Raw genomic sequence first — 21,732 nt, 5'->3', positions numbered from 1 at the left:
GTAGTTCAGTGGAACTACCTAGCCTATCTTGTATTGATTTTTTTATTAGTTCCATTTCTTACCCTTCACTTATTTTTTAGTCTTATATTTTTTTTATTGCATACTAGCTTTAAATAACCCCATAATTTGATTGCATCCTTTATTGGCCTTTTTGTTAGCTCTATTTAGATAGGGTGGTGTGATGAATGAATGCCTAAAGTTTGAGGGTAAGAGAACTTCAAGCGGTGATCATTAAATGGTCCATTTAACCTTAGCATGTTGCAATTGTTACAGTATCATTAACTCAATCCAAGGGTTAGCCGAATTGGTGAGCAACGAACTTGGTATGAGTCACACAGGACTCAAAATCCAAGGGTCATGCCTGAATACCCATTGTTACGCGTTAGCAAAAAAATAAAAATAAAAGTATCATTAACTCAAAATCTTTTTGAGTTGCGGTATCTATACGTTCAAGAGAAAATGTCACTTTTGATGGATGTTGGAATGTACAATAGGGGCTCATGGTATTAATGATGAGAGATGAGAGATGAGAGAGACTGTGATACAACGTATATCTGAACACCTGCGTGCCATTCTTTTCCCATTTAAAAAAAAATTAAATTTACATTTAAATCATAAAATGGGATTATTTCATTTTTTAAGGCCCAACTATGATAAACTTATCATGATGGTATAATATTTTGAGCCACATGTAAGATGATGCTGCGGGAATTTTGGTTGTTGAATAAAGAGGGCTAGGCTTAGATTAGTCATATGTAAAATTTCACAACTTAATTCCTACTCAAAAAAGAAAAATCAAAATCAAAATTAAAACTCAATCAAATACCTTCCTATGTATTATAATGCATCTATATATATATATTTTAATTTATATTCTTATAGTACCTAATTTTTTTTTTTGGCATTTGGCAAATTCTGTTTGGACAGAAACTTGGCACGTAAATAGGGCAACTGATGGAATGGGAGATGTTCTTCAGCTAATCTCACCCACACTCATTGAAACAGATTTTGGCTAGTAAAAATTGATCTCACTCAAAATGCTACTGTTTATGATAGGAATATCTGAGATATATGATATACTTCTGGATCAGTTTCCATCCATCTATGGTGAAGAGAGATTCTTTTTGGTCATTTGATTTGACCTTTTGATTAGATTGGAGAAGGATAGTTAGGACCGTCGACAATAAGTGGTGAGAGTTAATAATAATTTTAAAGATCAGTCATAACATCACACGACCATTGGTTTCGGTGGAGGAAAACTTGATCTTATAATAACTGTTTTTCATTTCATTAAGCATGAGAAAAGGGAAAGAGCCCTGAAACTAGATATGTAGAAAGCCTTTGATAGAGTAAATTGGGACTTTCTTAAAAGGGTTCTGAATGGCTATTATTTCAGTGAAAATTTTATTCAACTAGTCATGCAATATGGTGATGTTTTGCCTACTAGGGATCTTAGGCAAGGTACCCTCTGTCCCTTTTTGTTCATTCTATGTGAGAATATTGCCAACCTTGACTAATTCATTTTTTTAATGGTAGTCTGATTTTCTTGCAAGTTAAATGAAGCTGAAATGAGGTTCTAGAGAAGGATCATTGATGCCTATTCTAAGGCTTCTGGACAGGCCATTAATTTTGCCAATCAAACCTAAATTTTCAGTAAAAAAGCATGCATGGAGACTCACAAGCAAAGAGCAAAATATCTTTTCTACCAAAAAAAAAAATTAAGAGAAAAATATCTTTTAGCTATGTTGAAACCAAATGTAAATTTAGATACTTTGGTTTACCTATTGGGTTTAGTAAATCAAAGTTTGAAACTTTCTTCCATTTCATGGACAAAACTTTAAATAATATAATGGATGGAAAGAGAAACTATTGTCTTTAGCTGGGATAGAGATTTTGATTAAGTCAGTTGTTGCTAGTATGCCTAATTCTAAGATCTGACATTAATCAACCCTAACTCTTTCTCTTTCCGTGCAAGAGTAACCAAAGGTCTATCTCATGTCAATTCAGACTTGTTAAAAGCATAACTGGTAGTAATCCCTCTAGGGCTTGGAAGAGCACATTATATAGGATGGATAATTAGTGATGTCTCTGACTCTCAAGTATTGATATGTGGGAAGACTTGTGGTTTTGTAACACAAAAACTTCAAATGACTCAGTTTCTTTCCATCCACGGTGAATAGAGAATTTCTTCATCTATACCAACTAGAAAAGAGTATTACAGTAAACATCAATGAGAAACAAAACAAATTCATACAAAACAGAGATTTAACGAGATTCACACACTGATGTGGTGTGCTATATCCTTGGAAGAAAAGAAGATGATTCATTTTGTTAAAAGAAAAGTCACAATGGAAATCTCTCAAAAACACCAAAATCACAGCAAGAAACTCTCGCCCAGAAACCCTAACACAAAAATCCCCAAATCTCACTCGCTTACATAACGAGACAATAGTACACACACCATGGTTTTAAGTATCGGTGCATATCGTGCCATATCGGCAGATACGAATCCGTATCGGTAGGCATCGGCACGATACATACCGATACGCTACGGAAAATTTTGAGCCTCTTTTTGTGTATCGGCGTATCGTACGTATCGTATCGTGCCGTACCGTATCGATACCGATACGTACGATACTCTACGATACAAACTTTTGAAAATCTGAAAATTCCTGAGAGTATCGGTACGTATCGGTACGTATCGAAGGTATCGTGCAGTATCGAGCCGTATCGTACTGTATCGGTACTATACAGTTACTTAAGTGTAAATTTTTTGTTGTTTGAAACAAACACTTCACACTCTCACCAACAGTTTTCTAGATTTTTTATATGTTATGTAAAAACAAGTGTTCTACAACTTCCATGGAAAATTTTGATTTTTCTCAAAAAAAAATATTTTTTTAATTTTTTTATTCCGAAATTAATTTAAAAAAAAAAAAAATCCCTCAAAAAAATTTTTTTTTAGAAAATTTAGTTCATTCAACTCTTAAAAATAATGTCATAACTTATAATTACTAAATACATGATTTCAAATGAAACCCACATTTTTTTCCCAAAAAAGTGAGGGTTTCAAAATTTTTTTTTTTATTTCTCAGATCTACTCAAATATATTGGTCCACACTTTGTTGATTTTTTATATGTTTTTTAAAAACATTTAATCTACAACTTCTATAAAAAAAAATTTAATTTTTCTACAATGAATGGGAGACCCACTACCATAAATATTTCGACTGGGGTAAATATTGTGCCTATATTCGACAAGTGCAGAATATCATCGTAGTTGCTCCTATTGAAGAAGAAGGTCCTAGCCAAGAATTTGAACCACCACAACACTCTTCACGGCACTCATCACAGTGGCAATGACAATGAGAAAAGAAAAAACTGTAAGAAGCTCAAACCTCATCATTTTGAACATTTTCAACTCAATATATTTGTTTATCAATACGATACCCTCTACTTAAGTATTTATGCATTCTACATGTTATATATAGCTTTTTTTAACTATTTTTTTTATGCAAAAGTGTATAAAAATATGTTCCCTATCCATTTATGTGCGTATCTTTAGCGTATCTTAGCGTATCTCCGATACGATACGATACCCTCCGATACGTATCTTAATTTTGACCGACCGATACGACGATCGATACCGATACTTTAATCCTTGACACACACACACATATATACTCCAAGTTGGGTCGATCCAACGGGTTGTGATTGGTTGGGTCATACCGTACTAGGGGGGTGTACCCCTATATGAGATCAGTGATGGGTTTGGGCCTATTGGCCTTAGGAAAAATCTCATTCGGGTTGCCATCAAAATAGGTCAGAACAGGTCAAGAATTCGAGATAAACATAACAAAGAGTATTTCGAAACATGAACAATAGGGAGCCGATAAGAATTAATGATGAAACTATTTCAAGCATAACATTACATCACCATTGGTAAAGAGATTCTCTCTTCACCTTACATGAAGGAGAACTTGGTCCAACTTCAAAAGCCTTAATCCTTGGTTGATTGTATTTATATATTTTGGTTTCTCATTTGATCAATCATGATAGTAAAACCCATAAATAAAATCTAGTCTTATTTGTCATTTATTTGACTAGGTCATTGCCCATGCCTATCTTATCTAATTCCTTTTTGAGTTTATACAGGAATGAAGATATGGGCCACCGATCAAATCCTTTCAAAATTAAGAATTTCCTATGGAGATCTTGTCTTGATTAGGAATGTCAAACAGGTTGGTCGGGCCGGTTTCTGTTTGGCCTTGACTGGTTCTACACCTCTGAGGAAATAATTTGGCAAGAAATGAAGACACATCATAAGTGCAGAATATGTGAGTTAATTTTACACAGAAGTGAGTCAGCTTCATTCATTAATCTTGTATTTATCTACAATGGGGGTCTGCACTAGAGTTAAGAGGATAATTGGGCTATCAGCTTCCTTGACCGGTTTAACGGAACTGATAAATCAAAACCGAACCAATTTACACCCATGGTCTGGTATCCTAGACTTATCCAAAGCCACCAATTAATGGATCCGACTCCTCTACAGCCCGGCGTGACGGCCAAGAGCACTCGGGCATGCACCCAGAACATGAGTGTGCACCCAAAAGTGCTCCTAGCTGTCCAAGTACGCCCAACACCTTGTTGTGCCATAGAAGAGCCCCACACCTAATTGACGCTATTGCCTGTAAGGCGATCTACCAATGCTGGTGCTCACAAATTGCCAAGAGTTGTGTACATCAGTTATATTTCTAAAGGGAAAGGGTTCCCTCCAATGCCCGGATGGCGGGATAGCTAGAATTATAAGTAGGTGGTTTTGGAGGAGAGAGAGATTTTGGGATCCACCGTTTTTGTCTCTAAGCATGTGAAAGAATCTGTGCACAGACAATTTACGGATCTTATTATCCCCCCACCCACTCTGATCCAGTTCGTCTCCAACAAGCATCCAACGATTTTTCCGATGGTCGACATGTGGACTCTGACAAATCCAACGACTGAATGGATCTGTCTATCCTCTCGCTAAACAATTGCAAAAGGAACAACAACTACTTAATGTAGTTGGTGAGCTGTGGTGTGCAAAATTCTCATGCTCACCAAGAGGTCTTGAGTTCAAGCCTCTTGGTTGTTACCTACTTCCCTCCCTATCTATCAAAAAAAAAAAAAATGATTGCAAAGGGCGATGAATGAGGATTTGAAACCCGATCTCAGACTCTTCTCCTTCTATTTTCCCCTCTTTCACTCTTGATACATTCTAAAACCCTAACTTCCTCGGCATTGGAGTCGGTGAGCACCAGCAGATTTGAAGAACTTCAGGGTCGTCTCCAGCGGAGCTTCAATCGCAATCGTTTAGCAAGAGGAAAGACAGGTTGAAGTTGTTTAGTCGTTGGATTTATCAGAATCCATGTGTTGACTATTGGCAAAATCGTTAGATGCTCATTGGAACATCAGTTGTTGGAAACGTACCGGATCTACCCCCACCTCCAAAAAAAATTTTGATATCTTCATTTTTCTCTTGGGAAAAAGAATATTTCTTCTTTTCACTCACATAATCACGTAAAGAGAGAACTTTTAATTCAAGAGATTTGATCCTTTAATTGGGCTGATAGGAAAGGTGTTTTGAACATTCATAAATATCCTACCGAAAAAAAAAAAAAAAATCACAAATAAGATACTAAAGTTAAGAAAATTCAATATGTTTAACCTCAAATCAAAGAAACTAAGAAAATTTTGGCATGAGAAAAATTGGAAGAAAAAAAAGTTGGCAGACCAACTAATGAGTTTCATGGAGTGGTAGATCATAGAAATGAAATAAAACCTGCCGTCTATTTTACAAATCATCAAAACTACCTTGATTCTTGTGAAGTACTCTACCTAGAATGCGCCTAAACGTAAATGGAGTACCGACCAATGAATCAATCCCCAAAAAATTATAGAAAAAAATAAAAATTTCTTTTCAATCATAGAGATTCTCTCCTCACCATGAATTAATTGAGAGAAATTGAATTCTTATTCAAATATCAATGATCATTAATGATCGACCATCAATTTGAAATGGTCTCAATTTCTTTGCATTTGGGAGGTTTTCAGTGAGTGTCATTGAGTCTATTGGTGATGGAGACTTTAGAAATCAGACACTAATCTCATTAATATCTAATGGGTAATTGGGGCAAAAAAAAAAAAAAAAAAATCAAATGATATGGCGAATTTGATATCAATACTTAAAATCATGTGGCAGATTGAAACACATCAAATCAAATCACAAACATGGTGTACTCCATCATGGATGGACTGGACAATCCTTTGGATTGGTATCTTCTCCAACAATTCTTCAATCAAACAAATGTATATTTGGGATTGTGTGCCTTTAAGTATTGGGTCGCATGTATGTGTCTAATTGGAGAGAGATTATATGCGAAATCATTGTAGAGGATCAGGATCCCATACCTTTACGTTTAGAACAGGTCAATTAGGTCATCGGATGACCCGGTGCTTTAGGGGAGAATTGACTGTCAGGTCATGATTTAATAGATACATGTTTTAAAAAAAGAAAAAAGAAAAAAAAGGGATCAGATCAAGTAATGTACGAAATGTTGCGACCTTGTGGTTAAGTGGTCAAAACAATCCCTTGACATTCTCAAGGTAAGGCTACTTAGTTCTCGTCCCTGGACCTCACACATGCGGGAGACTCATGCATCGAGTATGTCCTTATAAGCCGATCTTGATATTGGTTGAATTGGCTCGATCATGGTTTGAGGTATCACTCTTGGATTGACTATATTGACCAATTTGAATCGATGGACGTAACGGTATAGACCGAGGGTAAAAAATATAAAAAAGGATCAAATGTTAAATAAAAATTAGGGCAAAACTATATCATCCTAACCAATACCAATCGGTATTTATAGTGGTCCGATACTGTGAACTTAAACCATGAGCTCTATCAATTCTTGTTTGAAATCTAGGATTAAGGCATTTTGTGGGTTGATTCCAGACTGACTTTGTATGATTAAATCGATGGATCATATCAAAATTGATCATGATTAATTTGGATTCTGATTCTAGGTTTCTAAACCCTTGGAATGTTAGACAAGAAAATTCCATAAAGAATAAAGATTAGTGTAAGATACTAAAGTTTAAAAACTTCTATCCAAAAGAAAATAAATGTTTAAACATACAGAATGAAGCTCTCTTTAGTAATCCATTCGGATTACTCAGATGATTAGGACGGATTAGGGATTGTGTGAATAGAAACATCATGGCAATGACTTATTGTGTCAGTTTTCCCGAAGATTAGTCGAGGTGCGCATAAGGTGTTCGAAGACCATGGCGGTGGGTTGTTGACTTGTTGCGCTAGTCTTCCCAAGGATTAGTCGAGATGTGCGTAAGCTGGTCCGAACACTTTGGTTAACTAAAAAAAAACGCTCTTTAGCATCATTTTTAGTTTTGATTTTTGTAAAAAAAAAGTTTCAGGTATGGGATCTTTTTTTATCAAATCCCAATCAGATCAAAATGTCGAAACCTTTTTTTTTTTTTCCTAATAGAGATGGATTCCAATTTGAATTGACTGATTTCGATATAAATAAAAGCCGAAAATGAAATAAAAAACAAATAGAAAAGCTTGGGATTGACCATAGCACATACCATTGCCTACACTTGGTCCCTATTGTGACTCCAATTCCAGACAACAATCAAATTTGGATCTAGTGAATATATTTTTATTCATTTCTTTAGGTGTCCAGGTTTAAAAATATGGAATTGGATATAGGGTTGGTTTTATTCTGATTAGAATTAGATCAAAATCGGCCGGAATCAACTAGAACCCTAAACTTAAAATTTGAAATAAAAAAATATGAAAAACGATTTTAGTAAATTTATGCTTTTTTATTTATTTATTATTATTCAAAAGACTAATAGATTTTAATACAATAAGTAAGTTTTATTGATTTTATTCTATTATTTATATATAAAAAAATAAATCTAAATATAATCAAAATGATGGGGGTATGCGCTTCTAGTGTAGCGGTAATAGCTAGCAATGGAGGACTAGCATAAGTCTAAGGAGACGTTATATCTGCGTTCCCTCTTACCCCGACCCCTTGCCCCCTTTAAAGTAATAATACATAAGTGAGCCCATTGGGTCCCTGCTACCTTTGTCTGCCCTAGGGATGTCAATCGGTTGGCCTGGATGGATTTTGATGCAATTTCAACAATTTTGGTGTGAAAATAAGTGAAATCAAAACATGATCCTATAAAGGTACAATGTTTTGATTTGGCTTCTTTTTTGTTTTAATTTACCATGAAAATATATCCAAAAGTATGACTTTCAGATTGGTGTTGATTTCTTATCAAGTTATATCGGTTTGGATTTATTTTAAAATCGATTCAATGTCGTATTGGTTTCGTTTGTTATTGTACGATGTCTTGTATTCCATCGTAGATTAATCCAGTGAGTACTATTGTAGAGCCCCCTAAGAGAATGGTGGTCGACATTTTTGTATTTTTCGGTATTAGGGTTTTCTGCTATATATTTGTAGCGATAGTTACTTTCTTTATAAACAATTTTGAGAGGTGTGATGATGAATACTATAACTCTATTCTTCATTGATAGTGAAGTAGAATCTCATCTCACCGAGGACTTAGGAAATCTTACTGAATCTCTTAAACCTGTGTGCATTGTTTGTTCTTGTTTTTTTATTACTTTCTGCATCATTTTTATGGTTGTGTTCTACCTCGATGCAGTCCGATTTGATTCTATCTCACAAAACCTCAGCCTGAAGCACGATCAAGTAAACTCATATCGATTTCAATTTCATTGCTTCAAGGTAGATTTTGACATCCCTCTTTATGGGTCCATGTCTGCCCCACATTATGAATATCACATTAAAAAAAAAATCAGCTATTTCAATTCAAATAAACTTCATCCACCAATTTCCATTCCAATTTCTGAAACCATGTTTGGTTTCTAATGGAAGGTGGAAGCCGTGGGGACTCTAAGAGGCTGAGCTCATTGCATCCACATAGCAGCAGCAGCCATTGACGTGCCGTGCCGTATGCCCTCTTATATATCTTATGGCAAAGATTAAAAGCCAAAGCGGCAAAGAAAGATGCGTGTTGCGCACTGACCTAACCTCTCCTTGGCCCCAAAGCAAACCCCCATCATCCCCCACTTGGTGACGGGGACATTCTTCTTCTGCCGCGGGTGCCTCCGTGCGGTGAGGATCCGATGGCCAAGATGACATTGGCATATGCCCCGATGCCATATCGGCCATCGGATCCTCGCCGCACGGCCACACCGGCGGCCGGCGGAGGATTTTTTTTTTTTCGCTTGGTGACACACACCCTCCGTGACACCCCCTTTTTTGTTTTAATTATACTGTCCACATCATTAAGTAGGTCCCACTCACCGAACAGACGGTTAAAGTAACACGGCGCACGCGATCACGTCGTCGGACCATCCGTCAAGAGCTTCGAGAAAGACAAAGAGGGTTTAATTTTAAAAAATGAACACGTGTCAGTTTTTTATTGATGAAGGGGTACCATGTGTGGCAGAGATTAGTCACATATTGTAAAGTTCCCCACTGGTCAGAGACGGCTGCCTCATTGCAGAGACTTACAGGGCCTTTGCTTTTCTTTGCTTGCTTCTCTCTCTATCTCTACTTTTCTTTTTTACCTGTTTTGCCCTTTTTATTTATTTAATTATTATTTGTGGCTAGTAGGTGGTGACCGGGGGACTTATTGATGCCGGTTGACCCGGGTCTCGAACTACGCGATATGAGCTAAGGCCAGAGACAAGAATGGCCTGCAGTGTCGGGAAGTGGGCCCATACCAGTTATGGGCCTTCTCATAGCCCTTCTTTATCTTGAGGGTATTAGTGTTCTTTCACCTATAATCTGTAGGGTCAATAGGGTCCGTGTGGGCTTTGGCCTGCGTAGACAGTGTCTGGCGAGTCAGTCCATGGTGGGCCCCCATAACATGGTCGACGATCGAGAAAAAATAATTAATATCGTTCGTAGAGGGGCAAGATATTGATATCTAATGACGTTTATATCCTCCTCTTGCCTTAGTGAAAAGAAATGAGAAAGCAGAGGTAGAGCCGTCCAAAAAGTGTTGAGGGAAACCGACTAAATTTTTTTTCCGGATGAAATGGAAATCATCTATTACATTCAGGTTTTGATTAGTAGCCGAGAAAAGAAAGAAAGAAAAAATAAATCATTGTGCTTAATATGTTTTAAACCAATGGAAGATTCGTTTTTACTTTTCAAGTTCACATTTAAAATGATGATTATTTTTTTTATTATAAAAAAATATATATATATTATTAAAAACGTAAGAAAATACAAAAAAAATTCTTTGCTTTTTTTTTTTCTTTTCTTTAATGGTAACTAAACATATATATATATATATATATATAAATATTTTTCTCTTTTTTAGAATTTTTTTTTTTTATCATTTCATTCCTTTTCTTCTCCTAACTACCAAACAAAGCCTCAAAGAAAAGAAACAAATAACCCTCCAAGAACGAAGCAGCTATAGTATGTCAACTCCTCCAGATATTTTTTTTGAGGTAATGTTTTCTATTTGTGAGAGAAGATTCCACCCTCACACATGGTCTCGCCTTAGGAGGAGTACATCGGTCATTACATACCTTTGTGCTTGTGATACTGCCTATTTATTGTGGATGGAAAATTTTGTCCCATTTTCTTTTCTTTCTTAGCTCTTGTTATATTGGTGAAGTCCGACATCAGTTTAACCCAAGAAGTATATCAGTCACTCTTCCCTAATATCGACGATCCCACTCACCAATGAAGGGGTTAGGGATTAAGGGCAGGAGTCCTATTGATCAGGGGTTCAAAGCAGCAATCAGATCCTCACAAGTGCGTTAGTGTGTCCAGAGTACACCCAACATCCAGAGGTGCATGCCCGAATATTGCCAATCATCTGATGCATGTTGGGCACACTGGGGCATCGGAGAGGCTCCAGGTATCAAGAGTTCAAGACAAAAGCCCCCAACCTGAATTTTTAGGAGTCCTATTTATATTGATAGCAATTTTAGACTCTTGGAGATTAAGGTTTCCCTACATTATAATACGCAAAACACAAAATATAGAGTATTATTTCATAAAAAAGTGTAAATTAATGTTTTTGTAATTTCCTAGTTAGAATAGTTGAAGCTTTAATTTATCATTCAGCTGTGGACATAATCGACGTATAAACTATGTAAATTTTTGTGTTCTATAAGTGTGATTCCCTTTCATTTTTCTTTTACCGGCCATTCTTCTACTTTATTGTTAATATTTTGGTTGGTTGCCTGGCCTGATCTGATCTTGATGGGATCAGTTGGCATTGTGGCATGTAGAAGCTATCTATGTAAGGTGTGGGATGTAAAATCAAACGATAAAAGATTTTTTTTGGAAAGGGGTGGGGGTGGGGAAGAAGGGTGGGACCATTAGACGGGGACCACATGCAAAGTGGTCTACAAGGTCCGCATGATGGATTATTAGCATTCATTTGATGGCCGATTGGCCATCCATTAAGATGATGAGATTTTAATCTTAAAATTATAGAACTAACTGAGATGATGAGACAGAGCAGAAATATTTATATGGTTCATTAATTTTAAAAGCAAGTCATTACAGAATAAGTGTATAATTTATTCATATGAAAGTATTTTTCTATTTTAATTAATTCCCCCCCCCCCCACCCCCTTCTCCCCATTTTTTTTTTCTTTTAATAAGACTTTTAATCCTGAGAATATTTGAGAGCTGGAGAGCATATCCTTGATCAATCAATTTATCTAGTCACTCCAATGCTGATCTTTTCTTTCTTGATTTTCCAATGCCTTATTCTAAGACAAACACTCTATCCACGGAAGGTAATGGCCTAATTAATGTGTTTTACACATGGTTTGAGGGATCAAAATCAGAACCTGAATCAGAATCAGAATCAAAATCGAAATTGGAATTAGTTTCTCTATAGCTGCTTCCACGACAAGCATTATATTCTAAGAAAGGCTTTATACATATAAAAATAATCTAAGGAAGGTAATGAATTTTAATACACATGATTTGAGGGATCAGAATCCCCTTCTTTTATTATTATTATTATAATATATATATATATATATATATATTTTTTAATATGTGGTAAAACTGTTAGTATTTCATTTTTATCAAAATAAAAAATGAAGATAACTGTTGATGCATTTGGTGAACAATTAAGTTAATAGAAATCTTCTATCTACTAGCAGGCCCGAGGAATTTATTTTTTCTGGATAAGTCTGCATTTTTTTCTTCTTTTTTTTTAAGTCAAAAAATTCTCTAGTTGGTAGATTGGTTAAGGGAGGTCTAGACACTTAATGCCATCACATAAAGGACCTGGATCCTTTCTAGTACGCCAGCTATCCCAACATGTAATTGACGATTGGCAGCAATCAACACACCTTATTTGCCTTTTAGCTGTCGGATGCATGTGAGAGAGGATCTTGGTCCATCAAATGAAATGGTTCGATGACAAATCTAACCATTGGGCACCTCCGAGATGGTCTGGAAATATCACATGTAAATTATTAGATAAAAATCCAATCATTTTTCGGGTGAAAAAATCCTATCATTTACTCTCATGTATTGGCAATCATACATATGTATGTCTATGCTCACTTACTAGGATCAAGCTCCTCTATTGCGTACAAGAGGCAGCAGTTCAGATCCAACACCCTAAAACATCTTGTCACATAACCCAACACATGGGCGGACGCTTTGAGGCGCTCTAAGACATTGGATCTAAGCTGCCACCTATTGTGTGCAGTAGAGGAGCTAGCCCTTCCCCTTTTACTAGTACTTTGAATCTTTGATCAAGATTGACTTTCTTTTGGTTTCTCAATGCTTTGTTTTGCAATATAACAAAGGACATGATTTCCCTTGATTGCATGGTGAGGTCCACAATGCAATTGAATAGTCGGAAATCTCACCTCTATTTCCCCTTGAGTGACCTAGATCTCCTACAATGAACATATTCTTATTCATCGTGGATGTAAAAGAAGTTAATCTTGTAGCGAATACTGTTAAACATAAAACTTTATATGTGAACAAAAGACCTTTTAGACGATAGAATTAGGCAACCAAAACGTTTTTTTCTTTTCTCAAAAGTTTTGTCTTCTAGTTTCCAAAATTTCTCAGGGGTAGCAATCCTCGTGGGCAAGGGAAGTAGGCAACCCGCCCCGCCCCACGGTGCCAGCCACAAGTTTGCATTTTTTCATACAAAGTGACTCATGCATATATATTTTAATGGGAAAATAGGTGTTAATGTATTCCTGATCACTTCCTCACATGCTCTGCCTACAATCCTCTTTCCTCAATCCTCATACACACCCCCCAATTACCAAAATATCCTCAACATCCCCCCCCCAAACCCTCATACTCTCCTCTTATTTACCAAAATATCCCCAACTTTTATCATATTTGATCCAATAAAAAAGGTGTATAGTATATATATGAAGATCTTTTTTGGTTACAATTGGAGTTAAATGAAGTAAAATTTCAACAAAGTTAAAATGAAAATAGTTTTAATCATTTCTAAGATAATTATAAAATTGATTAAAAAATATTAAATATGAAACTAAATTTTACATTACTTTTCAACCAAATTATGGCAAATTTTTCTCACTTTCTACCTCCTTTATATTATTGAATCCACAAGTTTTTATATCTTTTTACATCAATTTTACTTTCAACCCAATCCTCAATTAAAGTTCTCTTTTTATGATTTATTTTTATTTTAACTAAACATGACTAATATTAAGGTTGGATTCAATTCTATGTCTTGGCAATTATAGGCCGTAGACTTAACTAGCTGAACCAATTGGTTCATAGGAGATGGTAAGGAAATAGATAATTTTTGTTTATGTTAGAAATTTGAGTAGAACTGGAGTAAAAACTGAAGTTTTAAAATAGGACTTTCTAATTGCGGTGTTAAAAAATTTGTAATCTTACTTTTTTATCCTTTTGATATAACATTTTTTCTAATGAGGGTGACTACTGTTATTTCAGAAATGTAATAATATTTGCACAAAAGAAATAAAGAAAGAAATAAATGTAATAAAACAAGGGAGAGGGATAGGTATACTAACGTAGTACCTATAAATTAGGAATGCTAGCGGGATTTTGACCGTAGGATTTGATCAACTTGAATTGAACCATTGGATGGAAAGAAGATACACAAATTTACAATCCACGGTCGCAAAGCCTTTTCTCTTTCTCTTTCTCTCTCTTCTCATCGGAAAAAAATTCATTTTACTGGATCTAGTCGGAGAAAGCGAACTTTGGTGAGATCTTTTACCAGATCAGACGGAGAAAGCGAGCTCTGGTTGGATATGTTTTAGTTTTCTCAAATCGAAGCAGAGTATGAGAAAGAATGTAGTGGAGATAAATTATCATATGCAGGAGGAAAGAGGGAGAGAGAACCATGGCCAGAGGAGGAGGAGGGAAGGGAGCTCACACAACTCCCGCAACAGGAGTTGTTTTCTCATGAACTTGCAGACAACAGTTGTTTTTCTTTTTCCCCTTTCTTTCTATTGATTTGCAGAGAGCGGTGTGTACATCGGCGATAGGTTTTTTCCCTTTCTTCCACCGATTTGCAGTCGTATGCCTTTGCCTCTACAACATACCCAAAATGCGGGAAAGAAATTCCTTTACCCCTTGTCATGTTTTCTCTGTAGTCAGTACCTCTCTATACACAACTCAGTTAAACCTTAAAAACCAAATAATTAGGATAAAAGACATAACCATAGCGATGACCTTTGGTTGGCCTTGCAACGGGACCGGCCGGCGATCGAAACCCCATAGTGACCGTGTCATACACACACCAATGGAAATCTGTAGGACTTCCATTCGCAGCCGAACACACCTGGCAGACGACATTCGAGACCACCATCTGGTTACGCTCATTCGGTCTTTTGAACATGTAACCATCTTCCCAGCCTGTGTACGCATACGGATTCACGGCGGTTGACATTAGATACTTCTTTCTCTGTGCCTGCAAGTTCTGCAACTGATTCTCATAATCCACTAGCCCAAACCCAACCTTTTCCCTCTGTAAAGAAACTCCGGCGATATAATCTGATTGAAATACAGCGAAACCAACCCATACTGCGGTGGTTTAGTCCCAGGATCCCATCGGACTATCTTCTCTGGAGGAGCCATTTCTCTGGCAACAATTTTTTTTTTTTTATTCTTTTCTTATCGATTTGCAAGAACTTTTGAACTTGGTGATGATGCTCCGAGCACATTGGCTGGAGAAAGGGTCATTGTCGGCGATGGTGATGCTCCGAGCACACTAGCAGGAAAAGGGGCTGATTGGGGAGTAGTACTATGGAGCGACAGTATTGAACATGTTTTGTAAGACCTCGTCACATGAACAGATCAGATTTTTAATGTTTCATCCAACGGTTAAAATCTCACTAGTATACCTTATTCCTAGGTGTTACACTAGTATACCTGTCCTTTTCCCATAAAATAATGTGCAACGTAATGACAACTTTTAATAATTTTGTAATGATAAGTCATTTTCAAGTTATCTTTGAAAATTCTTTTATATCCTTAACTTCAAAAAATTTTGAAGGGACAATTAAAAGAATGTATCGAATTTTAAATACACTTATAAATGTATCATTTAGATAATCCAAAATAAATAATGGCCCACGTTGTCCTTTTTTTTTTGTAGTATATTGCAATCTATTGACATATTCAATATATCATGCAGTAGGAGAAAATAATAATCTCACATCAAAAGTGAGTAGCATGATGTGAAAACTTATAGATATTTGGGCATCCTCTCTTTAATGGTTAGCTTTTTTTTTTTTTTTTTTTTTTTTGCTAGCTTTCGAGGATGAGTTCTACCCAAGTCCCTCACAAGTAGTATTAGAGTCAATGTTTGGCAGGGCTAGGGCGTGGGAACCAAGTGGAAAATTTTAGTGACTCCAGTGTGGAGGGGAAGATTGTTAGGGTTCCACACGATAGATGAAAATAATAATCCCACATTAGAAGTAGGTAGCTCGATGTAGAGACTTATAGGTACTTGAGCACCCTCTCCGTAATGGCTATTTATTATTATTATTTTTTTCTTAGGTTGAGTTCTACCCAAGTTCCTAACATGTGTAACCTAATTTTATTGGTAGTGTATATAACTCAAGTAGTTGGAAATTCTTAGAGTAAGTAAAGTCCTATATTGGAACATTCAAAATTTCAACTATAATTTATACTTGATTTAAAATGGAAAACGAGATATATATGAATGTATACTAGGGTAAGATATCTCTATTTATATAGGGACTCACTTGATAACCATTTCTTACATATTGTTTGTGCCATCATCTAATCATGAAATAAATATTAAACCAATTTAAATTGTCGTCAAGTACTATAAAATTATGATTTTTTTTTAAAATGTATAATTATCTATTGAGTGTTTAAGCTAACAATGCCCTTTGAAATAAAAGAAAAACCACAAATTGTTATATATAAACCACAAATTGTTATATATGATGAACCATACAAATGCGATGAACCTCCATATATTACATGGAGGAAAAGATTGTCATGACACTAGTGTATAGATTTCTATGCTTGCCCTCTCATATCCAGCTGTAAACCATCATCTCCATCTTCTTCTTCTTCTTCTTCTTCTTCTTCTTCTTCTTCTTCTTCTTCTTCTTCTTCTTCTTCTTCTTCTTCTTCTTCTTCTTCTTCTCTCTCAATTTGTGTTTAGTTTCCCTCATTGGTGGGCAATTGTACTCTGATATCGTAGCTATCCCTCTCCATGTAACATATTATCTATCCAAGAAATTTTCCATATATGTGGCATTTAGAATGTTAAATCATTATTTTGTGTGTGTGTATGTGTTTTTTTCCCTTTTGGGAGGGAGGGGATAAGATGTCATACAGAATACATGTTCAACATAGAATGTTAAGTTGCCATTTATTTATAAAAATAATATTAACAAAATTATTGACAAAATTTTTTCAGACTATTGAACATCTTACAAGTGACATCTCTGTTGGTACTAAAATTTTGTGGATATGTTCAATCATCATCTACTAATTTGCTTGGTTTAGATGATAATTTACTTCTAAACCCCCTCAAATTAATATTTTTAGATACTTCATCAAAACACATAGAAAATAGAACCCTTCTATTAACTTGCCATAAGTTTTGTTAAATAAAAAACTTATACATCTCATTGTAAAAACCAAAATTAGCATTAGTACGTTTAGCCAAAAGAAGGAAAGTAAAAGTCCCCAAATGGATACTTCTCTCTCTCTCTCTCTCTCTCTCTCTCTCTCTCTCTCTCTCTATATATATATATATATATATATATGAAGGCAATCATTGGACATTATACTTAAACAATGATGTCTTTTGTTCCTAGTTCAATTGGCTTCGTGGAAGGTACCTCTTCCTTCTCTTGTGCAGGGCGTGCCACTCTCGTTATTTCTGTTCTTAGTTCCATACCTATCTATCTTATGTCCTGTATCTATTCCCCAAATTTCTATATTATGTAGTAAATTAGATAATATTAATTCCAATTTTGGAAGAAGGAAACAAAGGATCCTCACAAATTTTCTCTAATCGCTTGGGAGGCCAAAATCTCTCGGAGGTTTAGGATTTAGATGTAATTTGGCCTCTTTCCTCCATTTGGGTTGGAGGCTCCTATCTAACCCTAATTATCCGAGAGGTAGGATCTTTGTGGAAATCTTTACAAATAAGATAGAAAACAATCAAATTGAGCTTACAAGTTCTAAATAGTCTCATCAACTTATATGCCTAGTTGAAACCTTTTCTCCATAAGAGTTATGTGAATTCCTGATATGTGAAGTCTCAAGAGGGGAATGTACCATCACTTCCCTACACTTAGTCTACATTTACTAAAACTCTCATACCTTTTAATTTTTTACTGATGCTCTCTTTCTTTTTTATTTTTACATCTCCTTCTCCCCTGTTCTTTTTAAATACTTAAATTACCCTTCTTTTTCACTTGTAACCTATTACACAATTTTCAAATTGATTGGTTTAAAACATGGTTTGAACCAAACCACTAACAAGTTTTGTCTCATCCAATCATCAAGGATATTGTAAATTAAAAAAATAATAATTTTGCATCTGATCTATATCTATATCGGTATCAAATGTTTCAATCGGGTACCACGCATTTTTTAATTTTTTTAATCCTTAGATTGGGTGAGATCAATACCAATTTAATACTGGTAAAAAAATAGATTGTTAAATTTGTGATGATGGATGAGGTAAAAATAATAATAATAAATAAATAAACAACATCCCTGATGATTGGATGAGACGAAATAAAAAAAAATAATAATAAATAAATAATATTTTTAAAGACACACCAACTGTGTCAATATGTTTGATGATTGGATGAGATAAAAACTTGTAAGTGGTTTTGTTCAAATCATGTTTTAAACTAATCAATTTGAAAAAAAATGTAATAGATTACAAGTGAAAATAAAGGGTAATCTGGGTATTTAAAAAGAACATGAAAGAAAGAGATGTAAAAATAAAAAAAAGAGAAGTATTAGTAAAAAAATAAAAAATAAGAAAATTTCAATAAATATAAACAAAGTGTAGGGGAGTGATGGTAAATTCCCCATCTTAAGAAGATACAGGAGAGACATTGGAAATGGTCATAGACTAGACCTAATGGGTTTAGGTGTAAGTGTGACTAACCAAATATTTTTTCTTTTGTCGAAATTATTCTTGATAATTAAAGGTTAAAAATCTTGACACACTAGACCATGCAATGAAGGTTAATTGAATCATGAGACATGATTAATTGAAACATGAACATGATTGTTCCAAGACAAGGGCTTCTCATCGAATAGTAACCAAAGAATATTAAAAAAAGCAGGAGAAATAAAGAAGAAGAAAAAAAAAAAAAAGAGTAAGGGTATTTTAGTCATTTAATGATTTGAAAATATACCAAACAAAAAAAGAAAGAAAGCGAACATAGAAGTAATCAAGTCGGTTTGTGGGGGCGTGAGAGGGTAGAGAAATCGAGAGAGAGAGAGAGAGAGAGAGAGAGAGAGAGAGATTTGTTAAGAGGGTGGAGGCCACATTTCAAGGCACCGATTCCCCCTCAAAACCTCTTCAGCCAACCCAACGCGACCCTTCCCCCCAACCTCTCCTGCAGAGGCTTCAACTTTCCCCCAACCGCCTCTTCTTCTCGTCTTCTCCGTCTCTCTTCACCTCTCTTCCTCCCTCCCACCATATCTATCCTCTTCTTCTTTTCGATCTTCTTGTTCGTGATCTAATTTTGTATATATGAACATATCATTCATCGTTGTTAAGATCTCATCCTGAGGATCTGAGGTGCAGATTTAACCTCTTTTCAGTAGTCAACTTGTTCGCATATCTTGCGATCTCACCGGCGCCATTTGCCGAGGCCATGCGGAGAGGGAGAGGAACCGCAGCGGCAACAGCAACGGCGGCGGCGACAGCGGCGGCGGTGAATATTGGATCAGGGGGAGGAGGGGCGAGAAACATCGTGAAGGAGACGAGATTCAGAGGAGTACGGAAGAGACCGTGGGGTAGATTCGCAGCGGAGATCAGAGACCCTTGGAAGAAGACACGTGTTTGGCTTGGTACCTTTGATTCCGCCGAAGACGCCGCTCGTGCCTACGATGCTGCCGCCCTCACCCTCCGTGGCCCAAAGGCTAAGACCAACTTTCCTCTCGATCCTCTCTCTTCAACCCCTCCTCTTCCTCGTCACCCTCCTCCTGCTTCTGCTGGGGCTCCCCATCTCCACCCTTCCCTTGGGTTTCAATACAACAGCCCCAACGACCTTAACTACCCTCCCCACCCCCAGCTGCACCACCAGCATCAACAACCTCCGCCGCCTCAGAGGCCTACGACTAGCAGTCTAAGCAGCACCGTCGAGTCCTTCAGCGGGCCCAAGTTGTGTTCGTCCACTCCGACTCCGGTTGCTGCTGCCAGGTCGCGACACCGCCGGCGGCACATTCCCTCACCTTCTGTCCTCCCTGATGATTGCCACAGCGACTGTGATTCGTCTTCATCGGTTATTGACGATGGTGATATCGCCTCCTCCTTCCGCAGACTCTTGCCTTTCGATCTCAATTTCCTGCCCTTGGATGACGTTGACGTCGCCGGTGACGATTTCCAGAGCACGGCTTTATGCCTCTGATTGATGCGTCTGAGGACTCTGCATCATCTGGGTCTGCTCCAATTCTTTCTCTCATTTCTTCTTTTTTTTTTTTTTTTCCCAGCTCTGCTGATTTGTCTCTCTTATCTTACACTTAATAGAGAGATGGGAATGAGATAATAGTCTATCTTGCCAATGAATCGTTCGCTTGGTTGGGGTTGATCAGGATTGGGTTCCCCTCCCCCCTTACTCCTTTCCCTTTTTTCGATTTTTGCCCAACTTTTTCTTTGCTAGATTTTGTGAATTATTAGTGTATGAGCTTCTCCGATCTGGGGCTTTCTTCAACTTCATGGGCTTGAAATCCTGGTCTGTATTGTTGACGTTAGGTCATGGTGGGGGAAGATCGGATCTGGCATGGAGTTTTGGTCCCGCTTGATCTGTTGAATCTTACCCATCTTTTTTATTGTACAAAAGAAAAAAGAGAAAAATCTAATTCAATGATGAGAAAGAGAAATTGAAATCTCAAGTTCTTGATCTTTTTTTCGCCTTCTCTTTCTGCTTCATCATCAGGTGTATTACTACTTGCTATGTATTATCTTGATTGTAAATTTGATTAGATGACATGAGAAGAAGAAGAACGACGGAATCGAGAGAAGTTTTTGTATTGGTCTGCAATTAAATCTTTTGTTCCTTCTGTTTTGTTAATAAAGGAGTTCTGGGTAAATTCATTTTTGTGGACCACATTGCTTCCCTTCCCTTACCTTCCTTCTTCCATGTCTCCACAGCCCATTTGAGCAGAACATCTCAGGAAATCAGGACCTAAAACAACTGGGGATTCTGGAGCTACACTATTTGTCCTTCTGTAATCTGTAGAAAAGGTAAGAACAGGGGACCAGATTCAGGATCCTTTAAACCCAAACCCAGAACTCTATTTCTTTCTTTAAAAAAATAAAAAAATTGTTTTCAGTCCTTTTCTTCTCTTTCATGAGTGTATGTAATCCATGTGCATGAATCGTGAGTCCATGGCAGAGATTGCCAGGTTAAGAATCCAGATTCCGTGGATATGTAGACACCTAGATAGGGTTTTTGATAAGCAACCATTTATTGCACATGGCGGTGGTGGTGGGTGTTCATGTTCTGTGGCTGTTAACTATGGCTTTAAGTATTAGATTGTTTAGTAGGTATTCCCATGAGATGCGTTGTCGCTTCCTTGCAAAATATGCGAAATGGGTTGTAGCTTATGCGTCTGGGATGGTGCATTGGTGCTGGCCTTCTTGTTAATTGAGAGGAACTTCACATGGATCAAAACCATCCTGGTGATGGTGATGGCGGTGGTGGTGGCATAGGCCATAGAATTATCACTAATTATCACTTCAAGCGATTTTGTGTATGATCTGTAATCTGTACAGGTGAGGAAGGTCACTGATGCCCATGTGACTGATTTGGTGGTAGTGGTGCTGCTACTGCCTGCGTCTTCTGCTGCTTCCTGGCTCTGGCATTCTTGTGTCTGCTACTCTGCGTGTTTATCTTTCTGCCTATTTACTTTTTTTTTGTGGGGG

At 36.6% G+C, this 21,732-nt stretch overlaps 1 protein-coding gene across 1 annotated transcript; it reads left to right on the top strand.

The window, feature by feature from the left end:
* Nucleotides 1–19,066: 19,066 nt before the first annotated feature.
* Nucleotides 19,067–20,699, top strand: LOC122060235 (ethylene-responsive transcription factor 3-like). The gene has a single exon (XM_042623429.1). It carries the CDS (start codon nt 19,460–19,462, stop codon nt 20,213–20,215), a length of 756 nt encoding a protein of 251 aa, XP_042479363.1. The 5' UTR covers nt 19,067–19,459; the 3' UTR covers nt 20,216–20,699.
* The last annotated feature ends 1,033 nt before the right edge of the window (nt 20,700–21,732 follow it).

The sequence above is a fragment of the Macadamia integrifolia genome, chromosome 13 (assembly GCF_013358625.1).
Source record: "Macadamia integrifolia cultivar HAES 741 chromosome 13, SCU_Mint_v3, whole genome shotgun sequence".
NCBI classification, from domain to species: domain Eukaryota; kingdom Viridiplantae; phylum Streptophyta; class Magnoliopsida; order Proteales; family Proteaceae; genus Macadamia; species Macadamia integrifolia.
Note: the sequence above shows the minus strand (reverse complement) of the source record. Positions and strands in the feature narration are given on the sequence as shown.